The sequence below is a fragment of the Bombina bombina genome, chromosome 7 (genome assembly GCF_027579735.1).
Source record: "Bombina bombina isolate aBomBom1 chromosome 7, aBomBom1.pri, whole genome shotgun sequence".
NCBI classification, from domain to species: Eukaryota; Metazoa; Chordata; class Amphibia; order Anura; family Bombinatoridae; genus Bombina; species Bombina bombina.
Window position 1 is genome coordinate 349059401 of NC_069505.1, and position 27149 is coordinate 349086549.

At 42.1% G+C, this 27149-nt stretch overlaps 1 protein-coding gene across 1 annotated transcript in view; it reads left to right on the forward strand.

Moving 5' to 3' along the window:
* Positions 1 to 27149, forward strand: part of STAB1 (stabilin 1) — a 1127460-nt gene that overhangs the window by 50694 nt on the left and 1049617 nt on the right. Inside the window, exon 2 of the mRNA XM_053721023.1 lies at positions 26594 to 26724. Within this exon, the coding sequence (XP_053576998.1) occupies positions 26594 to 26724 (131 nt within the window). The remainder of the gene's footprint in view (positions 1 to 26593; positions 26725 to 27149) is intronic.

Here is a 27149-nt window from a genome sequence, read left to right on the forward strand (position 1 = left end):
CAGCCCCCCTCTGTAATAAATTATGCCCCCAGCAATAAATTATTCCCCCCAGCACCCCTGCAATCAAATTATGCTCCCAGCTCCCCTCTGTAATAAATTATGCCCCAGCAATAAATGATGCCCCCAGCAGCCCCCTGCAATAAAATGATGCCCCCAGCAATAAACTGATGCCCCCAGCACCCCTGCAATAAGATTATGCTCCCAGCCCCCCTCTGTAATAAATTATGCCCCCAGGAATAAATTATTCCCCCCAGCACCCCTGCAATCAAATTATGCTCCTAGCCCCCCTCTGTAATAAATTATGCCCCCAGCAATAAATGATTCCCCCCCAGCACCCCTGCAATAAAACTATGCTCCCAGACCCCCTCTGTAATAAATGATGCCCCCAGCCCCCTGCAATAAAATGATGCCCTGAGCCCCACTGCAATAAAATGATGCCCCCAGCCAGACCCTCTGCAATAAAATGATGCCCCCAGCCACCCCCCCTGCAATAAAATGATGCCCCCAGCCATAATTGATGGCCCCAGCCAGCCCCGCTGCAATAAAATTATGCCCCCAGCCATAAGTGATGCCCCCAGCAGCACCGCTGCAATAAAATGATGCTCCCAGCAGCACCCCTGCAATAAAATGATGCTCCCAGCAATAAAATGATGCTCCCAGCAATAAAATGATGCTACTAGCAATAAAATAATGCCCTGAACCCCCTGCAATAAATGATGCCACCAGCCCCAGCAATAAAATGAAGCCCCCAGGCCAGCCCCCCCAGCAATAAAATTAAGCCCCCAGGCCAGCCCCCTGCAATAAAATGATGCCCCCAGCAATAAAATTATGTCCCCATCCCTGTGTCAGTACTTCAGGCCAGGCTGCAGGCAGATTGGTAAGCAACTGAACAAACTAAGCAGCACATTAGCACAACACTAATCAGAGGAGTGACTGTACTGTGCAGCGAACGCCCAGGCCAGCCCAGCCCCTGACTACTCACTGTGACTGACTCACTCCTCCGGTCCGGTCCCACTCTCTCCAGTCTCCTTCCCGCCCTGCACTTGAATGACTCAAACTGACTGATCTGACTCACGTGACGTGACGTGGGCGGAAACTCACCGCTCCCACCTCCTCCCCTCTCAGCACCAGTCACTCACTCACCACCCACCTCTTAGCTGAATGATTGGGGAATAAAAGTGTATATCCACCAATAATTCAGATCGCTACCCATGATGATTGCCTGCCTGTCACCAGTGCCTCCTCTCGGCCGCTCCTCATGCTGTTTTCCCGGCAAAAAAAAATGACGCCAAATTAAAAAATAAAATGGGAATAATTTTTTTTATTTTTTTTATTTCAACCGGTGCAGCGGCGGCCCACCAGGCCTGGGGCCCTAGGCGTCCGCCTTGCTCGCCTTGCCCAAAGGCCGGCACTGCTCACTACAATATCCCTTCCTATCTAATACCCTCCCTATCTTCCACCCTCACTCCTGCTCTTACCCACATCTTCAATCTATCTCTCTCTACCGGCTCATTCCCATATTCTCTCAAACACGCAAAAGTCACTCTCATACTCAAAAAAACTCCCTCTACCCTAATTCTCCTGAAAGCTACCTCCCCATATCACTGCTTCCACTAACATCAAAACTCCTTGAAAAACTAGTTTACAATCGCCTAACCCACTTCCTGTCCACCAACTCCTTGCTTGACCCCCTGTAATCCGGATTCTGCCCCAAACACTCAACTGAGACTGCCCTTACCAAGGTTACTAACGATCTTCTCTCTGCTAAAAATATTGGCCACTACTCTATACTCATCTTACTTGACCTCTCAGCTGCCTTCGACACAGTTGACCACCCCCTCCTCCTACAGACCATTAGCTCTTTTGGCCTCTGTGACACTGCTCTTTCGTGGATTCATTCCTCTCTTTCTCACAGGTCTTTTTCTGTGTCATTTGCCGGCGACTCCTCCTCTCTAATGCTTCTGTCTGTTGGAGTACCTCAAGCATCTGTTGTGGGTCCTCTACTCTTCTCCATTTATACTTCTTCGCTGGGTAAACTTATCAACCGTTATGGCTTCAAATATCACCTCTATGCTGATGACACCCAGATCTACCTGTCCACCCCTGCTCTCTCTCACTCTGTCCTTTTGCATGTCAGCGACTGCTTATCTGGTATTTCTTCCTGGATGGCCTCTCACCACATAAAGATTAACATGTCCATGACTGAGCTCCTTCTTATCCCCCCTCAAGCTCTACGCCGACTTGTGACTTCTCTATCCATGTTGACGGCATCACCATTTCCCCATCGCCTCAGGTCCACTGCCTCGAGGTTACACTTGACTCCAATCCCTTTTCTGTGCGCTAACACCACAAAGCAAATAATCCATTCCCTTGTTATTTCCCGACTTGAGTACTGCAATAACCTATTTACTGGCCTTCCTCTTTCCCGCCTCTCCCCCCTTCAATTCATCCTAAATGCCTCTGCAAGGCTGATCCATCTTTCCCGTCGCTCTGTATCTGCTGCACCTCTCTGCGAGTCCCTTCATTGGCTCCCCATTCACAGCAGAATTAAATTCAAAATTCTCACTCTTGCATACAAAACGCTCACCAACACTGCTTCCCTCTACCTATCCTCTCTAATCAACACGTATACTCTAGCCCGTCCACTAAGATCCAACAATGACCTGCTCCTTGCATCTGCGACTATCACCTCTTCTCATGCTGGACTGCAGGACTTCTGTCGTGCAGCACCTACCCTCTGGAACACTCTCCCTTGTGCTGTCAGGCTTTGCCCTAATCTTTCTTCCTTTAAATGCTCTCGGAGGTTTTTTCTGTTCAGGGAAGCCTACAACCCAACTCAATAATATATTAATTTCACTTACCTAACAACATTTCCCTCATCTAACTCTGCATTGACATATTTCTCAATCTTGCAGTCCTCACCTCCTGCTTCTCAACCTCCTACCCTTCTAGATTGTTTCTAGTTCCCACAGGAATAGGGCCCTCAATTCCTCCTGTATGTGTTTGTAAATTGTGTCCTGTCTGTTACAAGTTTTATATTGTTTTATTTAAATTAACTGTATCCATGGACAGCGCTGCGGAATATGATGGCGCTTCATAAATAAAGTATAATAATAATTAAATTGTTGATTCTATTGAGTACTATGCTGCTGTATCAGTCTTTGTAAAGGATTACTATTCTACAGGACTAAAAATGAATGAAAATAAAGATGATAACCTTATATCTTGTACTTTACTAAATTAACACAATAATGGCTACATCAAATGTATCAATCCTCTAGTATAGGATTACAAAAACACATTAACCTAATCTATTTGATTAAGTCAATATGCTAAAATTCAGTCATTTCAATTATTCAACTTTTGTCAAGGATATAGATTGTTATTCTTAAAGGGACGTTACTACCTAATGTCCCATACTGGTTCATACTAGTTCATACTAGTTCAATGGTATCTCAGTCATTGGCATGGGAAATAAATTGTGCACTAATGGTAAGACTTTACCAAAAATTAATAATATCAGTCTCTATGTTCAATCCTTGGGGTCGCCTGGTCCTTAATGTGAAGATCCAAAACGCCTCTTTTTTTGTATAAATCTCTGTTTCTGTCTCCACCTCTAGATCTTTTCTGTATCCTATCAATCACCATCCAAGATTAAAAGTCAGTGGTCTAATTGTGATGGGAATTAAAATGTTTTGCTGCACCTGTGGCATTATTGCCATGTTCAATATCATTCAAATGCTCACAAATGCATATTGCTTCACGTGAGGTGCAACCAACATACTGTCGGTCACAACTGGTACATCTAATCACATATATAACATAGACATAGCAGTTTATACAATAATAAAAGTTAGCAGTTAGCATTGAAATCCTATTGGTTTTTCAAATCCTTCAATAGGATTTCAGTCGCTCTCATCCAATTGGCTGTTTTGAACAGCCAATAGGATTTCAGAAGCTCTCATCAGAATAATATCAATCAATAGGAATGCAAGGTACGCCATTTTGAAACGGCTTCAACTTCAGTGTACGGCAGTGACCGTATGAAGAGGACGCCCCGCGCAAGATGGGATTAGCTTCCAGGATGGCTCAGCGCCACCGGGATAAAGATATTAGAGGCCCCCGGGATGGATGAAGATATCGCTGCCTGGATGAAGACTTCTCGTCGCCTGGATGGAGATGGATGTCCGGACTTCAGGAACCGTGAGTAGATTTTATGGGGTTAGTGTTATGGGTTTTGTTTAGTTTTTTTGGTGTGTTTTTTTCTTCTGTTAAGTGTGATCAGTCCACGGGTCATCATTACTTCTGGGATATTACTCCTCCCCAACAGGAAGTGCAAGAGGATTCACCCAGCAGAGCTGCATATAGCTCCTCCCCTCTACGTCACTCCCAGTCATTCTCTTGCACCCAACGACTAGATAGGATGTGTGAGAGGACTATGGTGATTATACTTAGTTTTATATCTTCAATCAAAAGTTTGTTATTTTAAAATAGCACCGGAGTGTGTTATTATCTCTCTGGCAGAGTTTGAAGAAGAATCTACCAGAGTTTTTGTTATGATTTTAGCCGGAGTAGTTAAGATCATATTGCTGTTTCTCGGCCATCTGAGGAGAGGTAAACTTCAGATCAGGGGACAGCGGGCAGATGAATCTGCATAGAGGTATGTAGCAGTTTTTATTTTCTGACAATGGAATTGATGAGAAAATCCTGCCATACCGATATAATGTCATGTATGTATACTTTACACTTCAGTATTCTGGGGAATGGTACTTCACTAGAATTACACTGTAAGAAATACATAAAGCTGTTTAATAACTAGAGATTATGTTTAACGTTTTTGCTGGAATGTAAAATCGTTTTCATTTGCTGAGGTACTGAGTGAATAAATGTTTGGGCACTATTTTTCCACTTGGCAGTTGCTTAATCTGTTTTCTGACAGTTTCTGTTCTCCCTCACTGCTGTGTGTGAGGGGGAGGGGCCGTTTTTTGGCGCTTTTTCTATGCATCAAATATTTCAGTCAGCAACTCATTGTATTCCCTGCATGATCCGGTTCATCTCTACAGAGCTCAGGGGTCTTCAAAACTTATTTTGAGGGAGGTAATTTCTCTCAGCAGAGCTGTGAGAATTATAGTTTGACTGAGATAAAAAACGTTTATTCTGTAATTTGTTTCCTGCTTTCAGAATTTGTTATCTTTGCTAATGGGATTAAACCTTTGCTAAAGTTGTGTTGTTTACAAGGATTGAGGCTATAACTGTTTCAATTTATTAATTTTCAACTGTCATAGATCTTCTGTGCTTCTTAAAGGCACAGTACGTTTTAATATTATTCTAATTGAATTGTATTTCCAAGTTGCAAGTTTATTTGCTAGTGTGTTAAACATGTCTGATTCAGAGGATGATACCTGTGTCATTTGTTGCAATGCCAAAGTGGAGCCCAATAGAAATTTATGTACTAACTGTATTGATGCTACTTTAAATAAAAATCAATCTGTACAAATTGAACAAATTTCACCAAACAACGAGGGGAGAGTTATTCCGACTAACTCGCCTCACGTGTCAGTACCCACATCTCCCGCTCAGAGGGAGGTGCGTGATATTGTAGCGCCGAGTACATCTGGGCGGCCATTACAAATCACATTACAGGATATGGCTACTGTTATGACTGAGGTTTTGGCTAAATTACCAGAACTAAGAGGTAAGCGTGATCACTCTGGGGTGAGAACAGAGTGCGCTGATAATATTAGGGCCATGTCAGACACTGCGTCACAGGTGGCAGAACATGAGGACGGAGAACTTCATTCTGTGGGTGACGGTTCTGATCCAAACAGACTGGATTCAGATATTTCAAATTTTAAATTTAAACTGGAAAACCTCCGTGTATTACTAGGGGAGGTGTTAGCGGCTCTGAATGATTGTAACACAGTTGCAATACCAGAGAAAATGTGTAGGTTGGATAAATATTTTGCGGTACCGTCGAGTACTGAGGTTTTTCCTATACCTAAGAGACTTACTGAAATTGTTACTAAGGAGTGGGATAGACCCGGTGTGCCGTTCTCACCCCCTCCGATATTTAGAAAAATGTTTCCAATAGACGCCACCACAAGGGACTTATGGCAAACGGTCCCTAAGGTGGAGGGAGCAGTTTCTACCTTAGCTAAGCGTACCACTATCCCGGTGGAGGATAGCTGTGCTTTTTCAGATCCAATGGATAAAAAGTTAGAGGGTTACCTTAAGAAAATGTTTGTTCAACAAGGTTTTATATTGCAACCCCTTGCATGCATTGCGCCGATCACGGCTGCAGCGGCATTCTGGATTGAGTCTCTGGAAGAGAACATTGGTTCAGCTACTCTGGACGACATTACGGACAGGCTTAGAGTCCTTAAACTAGCTAATTCATTCATTTCGGAGGCTGTAGTACATCTTACTAAACTTACGGCGAAGAATTCAGGATTCGCCATTCAGGCACGCAGGGCGCTGTGGCTAAAATCCTGGTCAGCTGATGTTACTTCTAAGTCTAAATTGCTTAATATACCTTTCAAAGGGCAGACCTTATTCGGGCCCGGGTTGAAAGAGATTATCGCTGACATTACAGGAGGTAAAGGCCATGCCCTGCCTCAGGACAAAGCCAAAGCCAAGACTAGACAGTCTAATTTTCGTTCCTTTCGTAATTTCAAAGCAGGAGCAGCATCAACTTCCTCTGCACCAAAACAGGAAGGAGCTGTTGCTCGCTACAGACAAGGCTGGAAACCTAACCAGTCCTGGAACAAGGGCAAGCAGACTAGGAAACCTGCTGCTGCCCCTAAAACAGCATGAATTGAGGGCCCCCGATCCGGGATCGGATCTAGTGGGGGGCAGACTTTCTCTCTTCGCCCAGGCTTGGGCAAGAGATGTTCAGGATCCCTGGGCGCTAGAGATAATATCTCAGGGATACCTTCTGGACTTCAAATACTCTCCTCCAAGAGATTTCATCTGTCAAGATTGTCAACAATCCAGACAAAGAAAGAGGCGTTTCTACGCTGCGTACAAGAGCTCTTGTTAATGGGAGTAATCCATCCAGTTCCACGATCAGAACAGGGACAGGGGTTTTACTCAAATCTGTTTGTGGTTCCCAAAAAAGAGGGAACTTTCAGACCAATCCTGGACTTAAAGATCCTAAACAAATTCCTAAGAGTTCCATCGTTCAAGATGGAGACTATTCGGACAATTTTACCTATGATCCAAGAAGGTCAGTACATGACCACTGTAGATTTAAAAGATGCTTACCTTCACATACCGATTCACAAAGATCATTATCGGTACCTAAGGTTTGCCTTCCTAGACAGGCATTACCAGTTTGTGGCTCTTCCATTCGGATTGGCTACAGCTCCAAGAATCTTCACAAAGGTTCTGGGTGCTCTTCTGGCGGTACTAAGACCGCGGGGAATCTCGGTAGCTCCATACCTAGACGACATTCTGATACAAGCTTCAAGCTTTCAAACTGCCAAGTCTCATACAGAGTTAGTGCTGGCATTTCTAAGGTCACATGGATGGAAGGTGAACGAAAAGAAAAGTTCACTCGTTCCACTCACAAGAGTTCCCTTCCTGGGGACTCTTATAGATTCTGTAGAAATGAAGATTTACCTGACAGAGGACAGGCTAACAAGACTTCAAAGTGCTTGCCGCACCCTTCATTCCATTCAACACCCGTCAGTGGCTCAATGCATGGAGGTAATCGGCTTAATGGTAGCGGCAATGGACATAGTACCCTTTGCACGCTTACACCTCAGACCACTGCAACTGTGCATGCTAAGTCAGTGGAATGGGGATTACTCAGACTTATCCCCTTCTCTGAATCTGGATCAAGAGACCAGAAATTCTCTTCTATGGTGGCTTTCTCGGCCACATCTGTCCAGGGGGATGCCATTCAGCAGACCAGACTGGACAATTGTAACAACAGACGCCAGCCTTCTAGGTTGGGGTGCCGTCTGGAATTCTCTGAAGGCTCAGGGACAATGGAGTCAGGAGGAGAGTCTCCTGCCAATAAACATTCTGGAATTGAGAGCAGTTCTCAATGCCCTCCTGGCTTGGCCCCAGTTGACAACTCGGGGGTTCATCAGGTTTCAGTCGGACAACATCACGACTGTAGCTTACATCAACCATCAGGGAGGGACAAGAAGCTCCCTAGCTATGATGGAAGTATCAAAGATAATTCGCTGGGCAGAGTCTCACTCTTGCCACCTGTCAGCAATCCACATCCCGGGAGTGGAGAACTGGGAGGCGGATTTCTTAAGTCGTCAGACTTTTCACCCGGGGGAGTGGGAACTTCATCCGGAGGTCTTTGCCCAAATACTTCGACGTTGGGGCAAACCAGAGATAGATCTCATGGCGTCTCGACAGAACGCCAAGCTTCCTCGTTACGGGTCCAGATCCAGGGATCCAGGAGCAGTCCTGATAGATGCTCTGACAGCACCTTGGGACTTCAGGATGGCTTACGTGTTTCCACCCTTCCCGTTGCTTCCTCGATTGATTGCCAGAATCAAACAAGAGAGAGCATCAGTGATTCTAATAGCACCTGCGTGGCCACGCAGGACTTGGTATGCAGACCTGGTGGACATGTCATCCTGTCCACCTTGGTCTCTACCTCTGAAACAGGACCTTCTGATACAGGGTCCCTTCAAACATCAAAATCTAACTTCTCTGAAGCTGACTGCTTGGAAATTGAACGCTTGATTTTATCAAGACGTGGGTTTTCTGAGTCAGTTATTGATACCTTAATACAGGCTAGGAAACCTGTTACCAGAAAGATTTACCATAAGATATGGCGTAAATACCTATATTGGTGTGAATCCAAAGGTTACTCTTGGAGTAAGGTTAGGATTCCTAGGATATTGTCTTTTCTACAAGAAGGTTTAGAAAAGGGTTTATCTGCTAGTTCTTTAAAGGGACAGATCTCAGCTCTGTCCATTCTGTTACACAAACGTCTGTCAGAAGTTCCTGACGTCCAGGCTTTTTGTCAGGCTTTGGCCAGGATTAAGCCTGTGTTTAAAACTGTTGCTCCACCATGGAGTTTAAACCTTGTTCTTAATGTTTTACAGGGCGTTCCGTTTGAACCCCTTCATTCCATTGATATAAAGTTGTTATCTTGGAAAGTTCTATTTTTAATGGCTATTTCCTCGGCTCGAAGAGTCTCTGAATTATCAGCCTTACATTGTGATTCTCCTTATTTGATTTTTCATTCGGATAAGGTAGTCCTGCGTACTAAACCTGGGTTCTTACCTAAGGTAGTTACTAACAGGAATATCAATCAAGAGATTGTTGTTCCTTCTTTATGCCCAAATCCTTCTTCAAAGAAGGAACGTCTACTGCACAACCTGGATGTAGTCCGTGCTCTAAAATTTTACTTACAGGCAACTAAGGAATTTCGACAAACGTCTTCTCTGTTTGTCATTTACTCTGGGCAGAGGAGAGGTCAAAAAGCTTCCGCTACCTCTCTTTCTTTTTGGCTTCTTAGCATAATTCGTTTAGCTTATGAGACTGCTGGACAGCAGCCTCCTGAAAGAATTACAGCTCATTCTACTAGAGCTGTGGCTTCCACTTGGGCCTTCAAGAATGAGGCCTCTGTTGAACAGATTTGCAAGGCTGCAACTTGGTCTTCGCTTCATACTTTTTCCAAATTTTACAAATTTGACACTTTTGCTTCATCGGAGGCTATTTTTGGGAGAAAGGTTCTTCAGGCAGTGGTTCCTTCTGTATAAAGAGCCTGCCTATCCCTCCCGTCATCCGTGTACTTTTGCTTTGGTATTGGTATCCCAGAAGTAATGATGACCCGTGGACTGATCACACTTAACAGAAGAAAACATAATTTATGCTTACCTGATAAATTCCTTTCTTCTGTAGTGTGATCAGTCCACGGCCCGCCCTGTTTTTAAGGCAGGTAAATATTTTTTAATTTATACTCCAGTCACCACTTCACCCTTGGCTTTTCCTTTCTCGTTGGTCCTTGGTCGAATGACTGGGAGTGACGTAGAGGGGAGGAGCTATATGCAGCTCTGCTGGGTGAATCCTCTTGCACTTCCTGTTGGGGAGGAGTAATATCCCAGAAGTAATGATGACCCGTGGACTGATCACACTACAGAAGAAAGGAATTTATCAGGTAAGCATAAATTATGTTTTTTTAAGATTAGGGCTTTAGGCTTTTGGAAAAGAGCTGAATGCTCTTATAAGGGCAATGCCCATACAAATGCCCCTTTAGGGGCAATAGGTAACTTAGTTTTTTTTTTATTTTGCAGGGTTGGTTGGGTGGGTGGTGGGTTTTACTGTTGGGGGGACTTTGTATTTTTTTACAGGTAAAAAAGCTGTTTAACTTAGGGCAATGCCCTACAAAAGGCCCTTTTAATGGCTATTGGTAGTTTATTGTAGGCTATGGGGTGTTTTTATTTTGGAGTGCTTTTTTATTTTTATAGGTCTATTTGATTAGGTGTAATTGTTTTTTTGTTGTTGATAATTTCGTTTATTATTTTTTGTAAGCTGTAGTGTTTTTTATTTTTCGTAATTTAGTGTTTATTATTTTTTGTAATTTTAGATTTTTATTTTTTTCCCCTAGTGTTAGGTTTTTTAAATTTGTAATTTAGATTTTTTTATTGGTAGTATTTTTTTATTTTATTAGAATAGTATTTTTTGGTTAATTTATAGCTTAATGTTAGGTTTATTTTTATTTCACAGGTATTATTATTATTATTATTATTATTATCAGGTATTTATAAAGCGCCAGCAGATTACGCAGCTCTATACAAGTAATAGTTAAACATTACAGGGATGCATTACATACACAAACAAACAAGAACAGTATTGGGGTGCATTACAGTTGTAGGTGCAATAATTGAGTTATACAAAAGGAGATGAATGCCCTGCCCTTGAGCACAATCAGTAGTAGTTCACTTTAAATACAAATTGTCCTGCAGGTAGAAAGGCTCTCAAGCTTACAATCTAAGGGAGAGGGAATGGACACGAAAGGTAAGGGAAATAAGTCTGATATAAGGCAGGGTAAACTGAGAGTGGGTGAAGTGTGTGGCGTGGAAATGAGGGTTGGGAGAGTGTATCAGAATATGGTAAAGTGTCAGTATAGAGGCTGTGAGTGTGAATTATTGTCTCTAACCTGGTTTGTTAGCGACAGCTGCACCTAATTACTGTTAGGAGGTGTTTATATATTAAGGTAAACACCAGGATGGGAGGTGGAGGGAGGCTTGGAGGGCTAGTGCATGCAGATTTTCAAAGATATTGCTTTGGGTGTGAGCTTGGAAGTTGCAGGGAGATTTTTAAAGATATTGCTGTGGGTGTGAGCTTGGAAGTTGCAGGGAGATTTTCAAAGATATTGCTGTGGGTGTGAGCTTGGAAGTTGCAGGGAGATTTTCAAATATATTGCTGTGGGTGTGAGCTTGGAAGTTGCAGGGAGATTTTCAAATATATTGCTGTGGGTGTGAGCTTGGAAGTTGCAGGGAGATTTTCAAAGTTTTTATTTATTTTAAGAGAGTTATATTGTACTTTTAATTTAAAGTAAGGGAGGTGTTGTGGGGGGGCTGGCGGTTTAGGGGTTAATAGCTTTATTTGGTAGCGGCAATGTGGGGGGCTTTCGGTTTTGGGGTTAATAGGTTTATTTAGTAGCGGCTATGTGGGGGGCCGGAGGTTTAGGGGTTAATAGGTTACAAATTAAATACATTTTATGCACCATTTTGGAACCTAGGTTACACTGTAGGTATTTGAAGGAGAGTTGCTGCACACATGCAGAACCACATCAGCTCTGAAATACAGTGAAAGCTAGATATCAACATGGTGACACACATAACTAGAAGGAGACGGGGAATATCTTCAATACTCTGCTTAAAAGGTGCCAGATTACAAGTGGAGTGCTAAATTATCGCGCGCGTGCGCAAACAGGGAAATGTTGCATGCAAGCGATATTTAATGCTCCACCCATAATCTAGCCCAAGATGTATTAAAGGCACAGTATACACCAATTTTCATATAACTGCATGTAGACACTACTATAAAGAAAAAGATGCACAGATACTGATATAAAAATCCAGTATAAAACTGTTTAAAAACTTACTTAGAAGCTCCCAGTTTAGCACTGTTGAGAAGGTAGTTGGAAAGCCCACTGCAAGTGTGAAAAAAGACACTCCCCCCTCCCCCTTCTTTTGCATATCAAAAGACCCTTTACACAAACAGGAGCAAGCTGGAGTAGGTATCTAACGGTATTCTCCTAAAACTTTGGGGCTTGGTTAGGGGTCTGAAAATCAGAGCAATGTTATTTAAAAATAAGCAAAACTATACATTTAAAAAAAGAAAATCTTTATGGGCTATATAAATAGATCATCTACAAAGCATTTATGCAAAGAAAAAATTAGTGTATAATGTCCCTTTAAGGGCTAGATTCCAAGCGGAGCTCTAAATATCGCATTGCACTTATGAGAGAGTGGTTCCATAGGTTCCAATGGGAGCCTTGTTTTGATGCCGTCATACATGGTACAGAACCTAAGCAAAGCGAAGGGGGTAAGTCACAAACTGATTGCAGCATTTTTAAATATATATGTATATGCTGATAGTGACATGCAGTCACTAGAGGCAGGTGAGGCAGGGTTTCACCTCTCATATGGGCAAAAATATATATTTTTGATTGGCTTTAAAAAAAAAATTAAAAAAAAATTGCAATTTCCCCCCCCCCCCCCACACCATTTTTTTTCTTCACAGCTACATGTTGTGCAATGGAGAGGTACAAGCAGGTCTGCTGGCTGCTGCCCTCCAGTACACAACATGCTGCGCCACCTACTGGATGAAAGTGGTTAAGATCATTGCATGGCCCATAAGTGCTTATTTGAAGCAGGCATCTTTGGGGCTGACCCAATCCAGTGAGAGGCATCAGTCAGGGGAACTTAGGGTTGTGGCTGGATGGTAAATCATATAAAACAAAACAAAAATGGAAAAAAACTACTTTCATTTATTTTGTTGCTGCCCTGTGCAGTTGCCAGCTTTGCTTCAGTTAAAAAGAGAGTTCTGTACTTCCCCTCCAAGTGTAGTGGAATGTGCCACTGTCACTTCCTTACAGAGCAGGAAGAGATGCAGTGAGCAGTGTTTTAGCCACATTTTATTGAAGTATGTGCTGCAACCTTAGATTTTGCTGAAAGGGATTCTGTTAGTGAAAATTATAATTTAATGAATGTGGTTTAGTGTTTTTTTGTTTTTTTACTCTTTTACAGTAGTTTAAGGATCATTTTTGTATTTTGTTTACTCAAACTTTACACCCACTACTTTAGCAGCTTGCCTCTGTACTCCACACTAGTTTATAGTCTCATCACTCTCTTTCTGAACTTATGAACTCTCTGTAGCTTTGCAACTGTGTTTTCTCACAACATTATCTTACTATTATGCTGTTTGTATGGCTGAGTTGTTATTTGACCAGAGTAAGCTAGACCAACAGCATGGTAATGTAAAATGAAACCAAGCAATTTAGAATGAGTTATAGAAAATATTTTCCATGGCTCCTGTAGCTATAGTATTTAATTTAAACCAGCGATTCCTTAGGTGTATGTTGGACAACCCAGATGTAGACAACAAATAATAATTTATTAATGCTCCCATTCATATGTGCTGTTCTGTTTCAGATATTTAAAATAGATTGTAGACTATAAGCATTTGATAGTCACTTAAAATATTACTTAAACATTCAGTGGTGAATCCCCCATTTCAGTGTTCCCTCTCTCCCCAATTATGTGTCTCTCTCCTCCCTCGTCTCCCTCTCTCCCCCTTCTGTCTCATTCCCCTCTGTCTCTCTCTCTCCCCCCCCCTCTCTCTCTCTCTCTCTCTCTCTCTCTCTCTCTCTCTCAGTCTCTGTCTCTCTCCCCCCCCTCTGTCTCTGTCTCTCTCTCCCCTCTTTCTCTCTCTCCCCTCTGTCTCTCTATCTCTCTCTTTCCCCTCTCTCTCTCTCTCTCTCTCTCTCTCTCTCTCTCTCCCCCCCCCTCTCTCTCTCCCCTCTGTCTCATGTAGCTATAGTATTTCATTTAAACCAGTGATACCTTAGGTGTATGTTGGACAACAAATAATAATTTATTTATGCTCCCATTCATATGTGCTGTTCTGTTTCAGATATTTAAAATATATTTTATACTATGAGCATTTAATAGTCACTTAAAATATTACTTAAAAATTCAGTGGTGTCTCCCCCCTTTCTGTAGTCCCTCTTCCCCCCCTTGTGTGTCTCCCTCTCTCTCTATCCATCTCTCTTTCTCTATCCGTCTGTCTCTCTCTCTCTATCCATCTCTCTCTATCCATCTATCTCCCTGTCTCTCCCACTCCCTCTGTCTCTCTCCTTATGTGTCGTTCTCCCCCATGATCTCTTTCCCTCTCTGTCTCTCTTCCTCCCCCTCTGACTCTCTCATCCCTTATGTGTCTCTCTAACCCTCTGTGTGTGATTGTGCCTCTCTCTCTTTCTCTCTAACCCTCTGTGTCTCTCTCTCTATCTCCCACTGTCTCTCTCTCCCTCTCCCCCCGAGTGCTTTTCTGTGTTTCTGTCTACCTTTTATTTATTTAATTAATGAAATGGTGGTGCCATCTGAGGATGTGGCTTTATTTAAAGGGGTGGGGTCAAGCGCCCCACCATCTTTAAATTTCACCAGCTGCCACTGGATAAAGACATTTTTATATTTACTGAATAATGAAGGAATCTATAAGCATAATTTGCTGCATTAAAGTAAAAAGTATGTTTTAAACATATTTTAATGGGCCTGGATTTTCTAGATCTCATAATCAGAGCAAGCATTTTGTTATCTGGCAAGAGTTTCTGTTACAATCCTTTACACTAAAATCAGATGTTTACTAAGTGGACCAGTTTTCCAAGACACCATTTAAAGGGACATGAAACCCATATGTTTTCTTTCATGATTTAGAAAGAGCATGCAATTTTAAATAACTTTACAATTTACATCAAATATCTAATTTTCTTCATTCTTTTGATATCCTTTGTTGAAAATCATATCTAAATATGCTCAGTAGCTGCTGATTGGTGGCTGCACATAGATACCTCATGTGATTGGCTCACCCATGTGCATTGCTATTTCTTCAACAAAGGATATCTAAAGAATAAAGGCGTATCCTAGCCACTGCCTCACCAGCCTCTGACGTCATTGCACGTCACTGGCTGATATACATATATATTTATGTGTTAATATGTTCATATACACATATTAACACATAAATATATATGTATATAGGCATACACATATATATTTACTGGGAACACACAGTTCCCATAGGCCGCTAGAATTTTCAGTGCCCCACTCCCACAAACTTTAAAGCCCCAAAACTGTCTAGTGCAGTTGGTTTTTATTTTAATAAAAATGCTTAATTTTTAAAAATAAAAAATTATATTGCCCTCTATTTTGAGAGCATTTGGGGCACTTTTGCTGAGTGCTAATTGCTACCGCAAGATCTATTCTGCCCCTAGTTCAAGAGGGACAGTTCATGACAACTGTAGACTTGAAGGATGCTTACCTTCATGTGCCAATCCACAGGGGCCACTTCAGATTCCTAAAATTTGCGTTTCTGGACCAACACTTCCAGTTTGTGGCCCTTCCCTTTGGTCTAACAATGGCCCAGAGAGTCTTCACGAAGGTTCTGGGGGCGCTGCTTGCAGTGGCCAGATCCAGGGGCATTGCGGTGGCACCTTACCTGGACAACATCCTAGTTCAGGTGCCGTCGCTCAGCCTTGCAGAGGATCATTCGAGGGCTCTTCTTCTTCTGCTCCAATCTCACGGTTGGAAGATCAACTCAGGAAAGAGTTCCCTGGTTCCCAGCAACAGGGTGTAGTTCCTGGGCAAGATAATAGACTCTATGTCCATGAAGATATTTCTCACAGATCAGCAATGCAGGAAGCTTGCGTCCACTTTTCTTGCTGTTCAGTCCTCCACAAGCCCATCGGTGGCTCAATGTATGGAGGTGATAGGTCTCATGGTTTCAAGCATAGATGTCATCCCATTCGCCAGGTTCCATCTCAGACCTCTTCAATTGTGCATGTTGAGACAGTGGAACGGCGATCATTCAGATCTATCACAGCTGATATCCATGGCTGCTCGGACTCGGAACTCCCTCTCTTGGTGGATTCGTCCGGAGCAACTGTCCATGGGGACTTCCTTCTTGAGACCGTCCTGGGAGATTGTGACCACGGATGCCAGTCTGATGGGATGGGGAGCTGTTTTGGGTGCCAGGATGGCACAAGGAAAGTGGTCCAGGGAGGAGTCTCTCCTTCTGATCAACATCCTGGAACTACGAGCAATTTACAGTGCTCTAAAGGCATGGCCTTCTCTGGGGTCGGTCAGTTTCATCAGATTCCAGACCGACAACATTACCTCAGTGGCTTACATCAACCATCAGCCTCCTCGTGATGAGGGAGGTTTCTCGGATTCTGGAGTGGGCGGAGTCCCACAATTGCTCGCTCTTAGCGATTCACATTCCAGATGTGGACAACTGGGAAGCGGACTTTCTCAGCAGGCAATCCTTCCATCGGGGGTAATGGTCTCTTCACCCTGAGGTGTTTGCGGAGATTTGTCTCAGATGGGGTAAGCGGGAGATAGATATCATGGCGTCCAGACTCAATTACAAGCTACCTTGATACGGGTCGAGGTCCAGGGATCCCCAGGCAGAGCTGATAGATGCCTTAGTGGTTCCTTGGGGATTCAACCTAGCTTACATTTTCCCACCGTTACCACTTCTACCTCATGTAGTGGCACGCATCAATCAGGAGTGGGCCTCGGCCATACTGATTTCTCCTTCGTGGCCACGGAGGACGTGGTTTGCGGATCTGGTGGGGATGTTATCCTCTCCGCCGCGGAGGTTACCCTGTCGCAGGGACCTGCTGGAACAGGGTCCTTTTCAACATCGAAATCTAGATTCTCTGAGGCTGACTGCATGGAGATTGAACGCCTAGTCTTAGCCAAGAGAGGCGTTTCTGAAAGTGAGATTGATACTCTAATTCAGGCAAGGAAGCCAGTCACTCGTCGCATCTACCATAAGGTGTGGAGGACTTACTTGGCCTGGTGTGAGAAGCATGGATATCCTTGGCATAAGGTGAAGGTATCCAGGTGTCAGGAACATACTCATCCCTTTATTATGCTGACACGTTCCCTTTAAATACATCTCTCAGCTGATGACACTCCCCTATTTAAGTTCTCATCTAGCTATTCACCTTTGCTAGGTAATTTGATACACTCGGATATCTCTCAGAGGCAAGCCCTCTGTTTCCCAGCCACTATGGTGATCTCCTCTATCGTCATTGTTTCATTCTGCTGCTTCTGGAAAAGCTTCACAGCCTCTTACCAACCTGCTTGCTTGCCTGCAGAAATTTCCTCTTACAGATTTTCGCCAACTCTGTGTGCTGCTTCGCATCCACAGGATCTGTCATCTCTTCCTCACTGCACACCACAGCGTGTGACATCATCGGCAGTCCCAAACAGGAGAATTCAGACAGCGGTTCCGCTTCTACTGTTACAGCAAGACTACGGTACAGTTATTCATAAGATAAGAACTGTTTGCTCACCTAATTATATGTACCAAGTTCCCAGCCACAGCTATTGTCATCTACCTTGCTTGTTTCCACTTCCTTGCACGCATATTGCATTACTGTGTACTGCAGCTCTACTAGGCCTCAGCCTCTCAACCTGCATACTCCTTTCCCAAATACTGCTGCATTCCTCAAGCAGGCATAACTTGACAAGTAACTCTGGGAATATCTCTTATTACTAGTAAATCTACAAGTTAATTGTTGTTCAATACCATTTTGACACTCTGTAGAGACTTTCTATCTACATATTCTAGACTACTTTTACCATCAATACCTCTATAAGGTCTCCCTCAGATCTATGAGCATAACCAGGGTATTACGCTTATATTAATACCCGAGGTACAGTGTGAGACTGAGTGGCAACATACATATATATATTTTGGGTATTCTCAGCATATCCACACAATATCCTATTATATCCTAACACCAGGATTCTATCATTTCTTCAAGATGGTTTGGAGAAGGGTCTTGCAGCTAGTTCCTTAAAGGGACAAATTGTGGCATAATCAGTTTTGTTGCATAGGAGACTAGCTGAGCTCCCTGACATCCAATCTTTTGTTCAGGCTCTATCTAGGGTCAGGCCTGTCTTTAGACAGACGGCTCCGCCTTGGAGCTTAAACTTAGTCCTTAGAGCAGGGCTCTCAAAGTACTGGCCCGCGGGCCATTTCCGGCCCACGAACCGGTTACAAAGCGGCTCTTCACTTACTCCCCATAACTGAGAGCTGTGGGCTGATTAACCTAATGCCGGGGTTGCGAGGAGCTGCAGCTACAGGCCCATGCCTCTATATAAGCCCCTGAATGTGTGCAGTACGCCAAAATTGGTGCCATAGCTGTTTGTGGGTGTGGCAGCAGAGGAGCAAAGCAAGCGAGTGAGTAGGATTGTTTTGCCCAGAGCTTGTGGTTGGCAGTAACAAGTGGACCCAGGACTTCACTAGGGGAGTGTAGTGTAACTCTCAGTGAGACTGTGGGGCAAATTGAGTCTAAGCAGGCAGCAGCAGAGACAGTCAGGAGTAGCAGCAGAGGAGGACAAGCAATGGGGTTGAGCAAGGTATGTGCCAAGTACAGTTGCCTTATACTGAGTTTTTTTTATTTTGTGTCTCTATCTAAGAGAGGGGCTGTATAGCTTGCTTTGTTTAAAATACTGCCATGCCATAACTTGTGTGTGTGAGTCTCTGTGTGTGTGTGTGTGGGGGGGGGGGGTCTCTGTGTGTGTGTGTGTGTGTGAGTCTGTGTGTGTGTGTGGGGGGGTCTGTGTGTGTTTTTTGTGTCTGTGTGTGTGTTTGTGTAGGTCTGTATGTGTGGGTCTGTGTATGTGTGGGTCTGTGTGAGTCTGTGTTGGTCTGTGTATGTGTGGGTCTGTGTGTGTTTGTGTATGTGTGGGTCTGTGTGTGTTTGTGTATATGTGTGTGTGGGTATGTGTGTGTGGGTTTGTGGGTCCATGTGTGTGTGGGTCTGTATGTTTGTGTGGGTGGGTGTGGGTCTGTTTGTGTGGGTCTGGGTGTGTATGTAATGATTACACATATGACACAAAGCCATCACTGATAGTATCTGTTTAATAGAGCATTCTATATATTGTTTAATTTTGTTCAAGTTTTGGAAGTGACCCCCATAGGAGAAGAAAATTTGACCAGTGGCCCCAAGGTAATTTGAGACCCCTACCTTTGGGTTTTGCAGAGGGTTCCATTTGAACCTATGCATTCCTTAGACATTAAGATTCTGTCCTGGAAGGTTCTCTTCCTGTTGGTGTTTTATGCGGATAAGCCTGTACTTTCCACTGGGTTGGAGTTTCTCCCCAAGGTGGTGTCTAACCGTAACATCAATCAGGAAATAGTTGTTCCTTCTTTGTGTCCTAGCCCTTCTTCTTCTATGGAGAGGTTACTTCATAACCTGGATGTGGTTCGTGCCTTGAAGTTTTATCTTCAGGCTACAAAGGATTTCAGACAGTCTACATCTCTTTTTGTGGTGTATTCTGGGAAGCACAATGGGCAAAGGGCCTCTGCTACTTCTATGTCTTTTTGGTTGATTCGCTTGGCTTATGAGTGGGACATAAGCCTCCTCAGAGGATCACGGCTCATTCAACTAGAGCTGTGGCTTCGTCTTGGGCCTTCAAGAATGAGGCCTCTATGGAGCAGATTTGTAAGGAGGCTACCTGGTCCTCCTTACACACTTTTACAAAGTTTTACAAATTTGACGTTTTTGCTTCAGGGGAAGCTGTTTTTGGGAGAAAGATTTTGCAGGCTGTGGTGCCCTCAGATTAGGGTCCACCTTTTACCCTCCCGGTTTCATTCAGTGTCCTCTAGAGCTTGGGTATTTGTTCCCAATAGTAATGAATGAAGCAGTGGACTCTCCTCCCCTTTAGATGGAAAACATAAATTATGCTTACCTGATCATTTAATTTCCATCGGGGGGAGGAGAGACCACGGCTCTCACCCGTTTCTCCGTTTGGCGCACCTAAATTTCATCTTCTTCTGCCACCATTTATACCCTGATATTTCTCCTACTGTTCCTGGTTCCCTCAGCAGAATGACTGGGGGATTAGGGAAGTGGGCGAGGTATTAAAGCCTTTGGCTGGGGTGTCTTTGCCTCCTCCTGGTGGCCAGGTTCTTAATTCCCAATAGTAATGAATGAAGTCGTATTTCTCATTCCCCCGTTTTGCATAACCAACACAGTTATATTGATATACTTTTACCTCTGTGATTTTCTTGTATCTAAGCTTCTGCAGACTGCCCCCTTATTTCTGTTCTTTTAGCCAATCAGTGCTAACTCATAAATAACTCCACAGGCGTGAGCATAATGTTATCTATATGGCACACACAAACTAACGCCCACTAGCTGTGAAAAACTATCAAATGCATTGAGAAAAGAGGCGGCCTGCATGGGCTTAGAAATTATCATATGAGCCTACCTAGGTTTAGCTTTCAACAAAGATTACCAATTGAATAAAGCAAATTTGATGATAAAAGTTAACTAGAAATGTGTTTAAAATGCATACCCTATCTAAGTCATGAAAGTTTAATTTTGACTAGACTGTCCCTTTAAAGTACTCATATTCTGCAGTTCTATTGCTTCATAAAACAACATGGGATCTGAGTAAGGCCCCTCTGGTTGGGTTTTTCTCAAGATAAACAAAATACAGTCTAATGATTATGGTGATAGTAGTGACAGATTTGTTCCCAGAAGCTGTAGAAGACTCGGAAGCAGCGTTTGATTGTGTGCCTGTATACAAGTCTCTCACGTTTTGTTCAGGAAATTGTTGTGAACAATATAAAGTATGATGAATCCCTGGGAAAGAAAAAAGTCTGCTTCTTTTTTTTTCTCCTTGATATTGTGAAACATTATATCAGCTTTTTTGATGCTCTAATTCATTAGCACGTTATTTTTGCATTATTAAAGGTATAGTATACACCAATTTCCCTATAACTGCATGTAATAGACACTACTATAAAGAAGAATATGCACAGATGCTGATCTAAAAATCCAGTATAAAACCGTTAAAAAATTTCTTAGAAGCTCACAGATTAGCACTGTTGATGAGGTTTGGCTGGGACACCCAGTGAAAGGGGCTGGGAAAGCAAGAAGAGCAGACACTCCCCTCCCCCCTTCCCTGCATATGAAAAGACAGATGACACAAACAGGAGCCAGCAGTAGTCTGTAAATGCATGTCTACATCTGACACTGTGGGGCTTGGTTAGGAGTCTGAAAATCAGCACAATGTTCTTAAAAAATAAGCAAAACTATACATTGTTACAAAATCACTATCAGATGGGCTATATAAATGGATCATCTACAAAACATTTATTTGAGAAAAAATCTAGTGTATAATGTCCCTTTAACCTTTGCTTACTGTGAGTCAGATTACAAATCGAGTGATACTTTCGAGTCGATTTATTGAAGGATTTACACCCCTACGACTGCAGGTTCTCACAAGAGAATCTGCAGTCCATATTTATGAAGCAACAGTCATCAGACCGCTTCTTCCCTAACGTCTTTGCCACCTCTTAGGTGGCGAATTTTAATCTACCTGGTGTCGTCCGACCAGGGAGATTGACAGCTCCTGCCCGTGAGTGATTGGCTGTGCTAAGGCAGGGGGCGGCATTTTTTTTGCAATGCTGAACTCCGGCAACAGAATTCAGCCCGCCAGAGGTGAGCTGCGACGGACAGGGGCGCATATGTACGCCCCTGTCCGACGTAGCATGATAATTCGACCCCTTTGTGCTTAGCCACAATCAGTATTGCTTGACTCAATATTACAAGTTATTGGTTAAAATATTTAGCTCATCCTTTACTTATAATGGGAAGAGATCATTAGCATGCTGGCGAAATTAATCTTGATATTACATGGTGATCATTGTAAACCCAATGCAAGAGATAATAAACTTTTAATCTTGCTTTTTAAAAGCTGGTGTAATCTGTAACCACACGTAGTATCAGTAACTACCAGCATTAGTGCCTTTCTAGAACTGATAGTAAAAACACCTAAACCACCAGAACTCCCCAATACCTTTAACCCCTAATCCAGTGGTCGACAAATCTGTTCAAAATTTCGGAGCCAGTAAAAATATTTCAGAGCCAGACACTGGTATTTGTATATAGATATTTGGAGAATCACCCAAAAAGTTAGGAGTGAGGGGTAAAATTCTAGGAGCCAGTGGCTCCCTGGATCCTGGGTTTGTCGAGCTCTGCCCTAATCTACCACAACCCCAGACCATGTCACTGCAAGCCCCCAAAATGAACCCTAAACAACAGGGGATATAGTGGTTTAAGGGTTAATAGGGGTATTATTTATTTATTTTTACCTATGGGGGTCTGGTGGCTAGGAGTTAATAACGGATACATTTTTTTTTACCAATGAGAGGGGGGATGTCTGGCAGTTAGGGGGTTAATGGCTGAGTTTCCCATGTTTTATGTTGTGGTGGATAGAGGATTAATATCAGGGTGTTTTAGTGGCTATAAAAAAATCTGCATAAATTACAAAATACAAACCAGCACCAGCTACTTTGTGTTGCAATGTTACAGCATTCATCATATTGCTGACGTCAGCGCGTGGGGGGGTGTCTAAACAGCGTGAAGATCAGTGCGGTTTCATTTTACCACTACATGGAGGATGAGTCTTAGGGGTCGATTTATAAAGCAGCGAATGCTGCTTCTGACCCTCTCCGCTTCAGTTCCGACTGAAGCGGAAGTTAAGAAGCAGCAGTCCTAAGACCGTTGCTCCTTAACTTGTCCGCCACCTCTGAAGTGGCGGACAGCAATCAGCCTGATCGAATACGATCGGGTTGATTGACACCCCCTGCTAGCGGCCAATCTGCAGGGGGCGGTATTGCACCAGCAGTTCACAAGAACTGCTGGTGCAATGATAAATGCTGACAGAGTATGCTGTCGGCATTTATCGATGTGCGGCAGACATGATTCGCTATAGCGGATCATGTCTGTCCGCACCTACATAAATTGACCCCTTGGAGCACTGGCTGCCCTGAAGTTTGTTTGTTGATAATAGAAGTAAACTGGAAAGTTGTTTAAAATTACATGCTCTGTTGGAAAAATGAAAGAAAATGTTTGGGTTTCATGTCCCTTTAATTGCTGCACCAAATCAAGAATATGGTTAAGGGATAGAAAGGATATTTGACAAAAACAGTCTCTACTATTATACTGCTATCTTTATTCATATATTTTAATTTTTTTTCAAATAGCTCTCCACACTATCCGTGTGAAATTTATGTAAAATAAGAGAGCCAAAATCATATGTATTAACAGAAATAACGCAAGTATGTTGTCACATATGCAACACTTACCCTGATGCATAGATTGTTGCACATAGGTGGTTGTCATGGCCACCCAGATCTTAAAGGGACATGAAACTCAATTTTTTTTCTTCATGATTTAGGTAGAACATACAATTTTAAACAACTTTCCAGTTTACTTCTAGTATCAAATTTGCTTAATTCTCTTTGTATCATTTGTTGAAGAATCAGCAATGCACTACTGGTTTCTAACTGACATTCGGTATATATATATATATATATATATATGCAGCAACCAATCAGCAGCTAGAGCCTAGGTTCTTTGCTGCTCCTGAGCTTTCCTAGATAAACCTTTCAGCAAATGATAACAAGAGAAGGAAGCTAATTAAATAATAGAAGTAAATTGGAAAGTTGTTTAAAATTGTATGTTCTGTCTAAATCATGAGTGTCTAATTATTACTTAACTGCCCCTTTAATTCTCCATCTGCTTGCACTAGAACTCCATTATAAACAAAAGGGAAAATAGAGGCAGAGGCACAACCAGAATATGTATCTACATGTGATTCATGGCACCCATTTCTCATTAGAGTACCAAGCAATGCTTATTACATATAACGGTATTACAAAAGGGAGCGATTTCACGATTTTTTAAAATACATAGACCTAGATCACAATTGGAGGGTGCGCTATCAATATCGCTAGATATCTTTAGGATTAGCGCTCAATCCATAATGCTATTATTATTAATTAATATTACTAGTCCATGGTAACGAAGAATTTCCAGAGAATGTTTAGCCCGGCCAACGTCCCTTTTGCACGCACTATACTTAAACCCTTTGAGTGCTAACGACGGCTCTGAGCCGTTGCAAATTGTCTCAGGTAGGTGCTAACCATGGCTCAGAGCCGTCGCTACCACTCTCCCTCCTTGAGGGAGTTCTGGGGGCTCAGACCCGCTCCTACCCTGGCTCCTACCCCTACAGACTTTGACTCCTGATCCAGTAAAAGTGCTGACTGCACTATGTTGATAATTGCTGTTTGATTACAACACCATCTGTGCTGTGCTGTGTCTGCAGTGGAGAACTCACCTGTGTGAGTAGCAGTTGGTTTGCTGTGTACCGAGCTCCCCTGTATCTCTGGGAAAGTTGTTGGCACCCTTGATCGGCTAACATGTGAGGTTGGAAGTGAGCCTTTCAAACACAGCAAAGATGGTATTGTAATCAAACAGCAATTATCAACATAGTGCAGTTGGCACTTTTACTGGATCAGGAGTTAACGAGAAAGTGTCCATATGTAAAAGAGATGATGTTTTCATTTATGCTGATTTAGCTGTTTGTAATATACTCTGCTTTACACATTATTCGCTCCCAGTGAGTAATCTCCAGTGGATTATCTTCACTGCACCTGTCTTCCGCTGTTTTAACATTTAAAGGGACAGTAAACCTTAAAAATAATGTTATATAATTCTGCACATAGTGCAGAATTATATAACATTATTTAAGTGCTATAGTTCTAAACGGCTTTTTTCTCTTCAAATAAGTAAAAATTACGGCGCTTTTACAGACCCGCTCTCTGCTGAGCGGGTCTGTAATATTCAGTCAGCGCATCGGGCCAGCTGTATAGTCACAGCCCGGCCCGACCGTGCCATAGCACTAAGTGCAGCTCGCTCCTGTGACAGGAGCGAGCTGCACTTAGTCTTATGGCGCGATCGGGCCGGGCTGTGACTATACAGCTGGCCCGATGCGCTGACTGAATATTACAGACCCGCTCAGCAGAGAGCAGAGAGCGGGTCTGTAAAAGCGCCGTAATTTTTACTTATTTGAAGAGAAAAAAGCCGTTTAGAACTATAGCACTTAAATAATGTTATATAATTCTGCACTATGTGCAGAATTATATAACATTATTTTTAAGGTTTACTGTCCCTTTAATAAACAGTTTTTTGTGCAGCCTTGGTCACGCTTTGGCTTTTTGTATATTTATCATGAGCCCTTCTTCAATATGGTATATTTTTATATTATTTTTGTGACTGCTAGCACTTAACTTGTTTTCTAATTATACACAGCCCCATTGAGAGTGCTGCCGTTTATACAATATATATTTTATATATATATATATATATAAAAAAGAAAATATATACATCTGTGTTTGTGTGTGTTTGTGCATGTGCATGTGCATGTGTGTATATATAGTTGTATGTTTATATGTGTATAAATAGAAATATTTAAAAAAAAATGTTCTTCACAAGCTTAGAAGAAAATGTTATTTTATTTTTAATAATAGCTCTAATACTTTGGAACTGAATCTAGGTCATAGTATATGGGTTTTTTTTCCCTAAAGAAAGACAGAAATGAAATATTATACAAACTTTCATGGAAAGACACATGCATTTTTTCCATATTTTACACTAAAATACAGGCTTTTATATAGTTTCCTCCTGCAGCTCTGTTACAGTATGTGTCTATATGTACCAAATACCTATCATGGTTATTTTTTGCATTTTTCGCTGACAAGAAAAAATCACCTAAACATCTCTATGTAAAAAAGGAAGATATTTTAACTCAAAATTTTGTTATCTCACAATAGTAAGTGCTATGTGGATAGTTATCCTTCAGCTACTACCCAGTTGCAAGTTGAAAAGAAAAAGAAACGGCCAAAATCATCTTCATCAGTTCTGCTTTACTGTGATCTCATGAGATTTCCCTGAAATCCTTTGATATTTTATAGTAAACTTACTTAAACTGTGGAGGGAAATAACATGACTGTACCTGCACATGCCGGATGCACGCTCCCTTGCAAGTCCTTGGACTAGCATTCTGATTGGCAGCTTAAAGTCTCTTTACAATGATGTGGCCACTGAAGAAATTTTGAGGTAGAATATCTTCCTTTTTTCATAGAGATGTTCAGGTAGTATTTTTGGTCAGCTTTTAATGGCTATCACTTTTGTGCTTCAACTTTTGGGTATAATGTCTCCTTAATGTTAGTGCACTAAATTTGGGATTAGAAGGCATCTTTGCCAAGTTTACTAACCTCTGATGATTTGTTGGCAGGACTTCAATTTGAGCTGGGATTTTTAAGCAAGATTGACTTTAGCTTATAATGAGATAATGTTTTTTGTTCTTAACAATTAGGTTTAGTGAATTTAGGCCAGTAGCCACAGTATCATCTGCCATACTTTTAATAGTTTAGTTGTGATTGGAAAATATTTTATGTTCAGTTTATGTTTTATATTTAGTTATAAACTAACTAGTATGTACTAATATCTATGCAGATAAAGAAGAGTCGCTGTGACGTCAGCAAATCTGTATCTTTTGATACAGATTGCACCTCCTGTGCAGCAAATTTAAAAGTAATGTGCCCATCAACTAAAGTAACATCAGGAAAGGGGAAGCGAGGTTGCAGGTAAATTTCAAATATGCTTTTGTTATCAAATTTAAATTGCTTGGTTATACTAGACATGTGCGTTTCGTTTCGTTCCGAATTACAATCCAGACGAATTAATCAAATTCGAAGATTCAAATTGATTTGAATTTAAAAATTACCCTAGCAACAAAACAAATAAATCCAAATTAGTTCAGATTTATTTGTTACATTCGAATGGCCATGGACTAATCACTATTCAGTATAAAAATTAAATTTATAATCACAATTCAGTATAAAAATTAAATTTAGTAAGATAGAACAGTAAAATAATTCAGTTTGTGTAACTTGTAACTATCTGAATCAACATAACACATACCGAACTTCCTAATTTACGAATCGAATCCGAAACGAATACATCCGACTATATAAATATTTATTTGAATCCGAATGAAGCCAAAACGAAT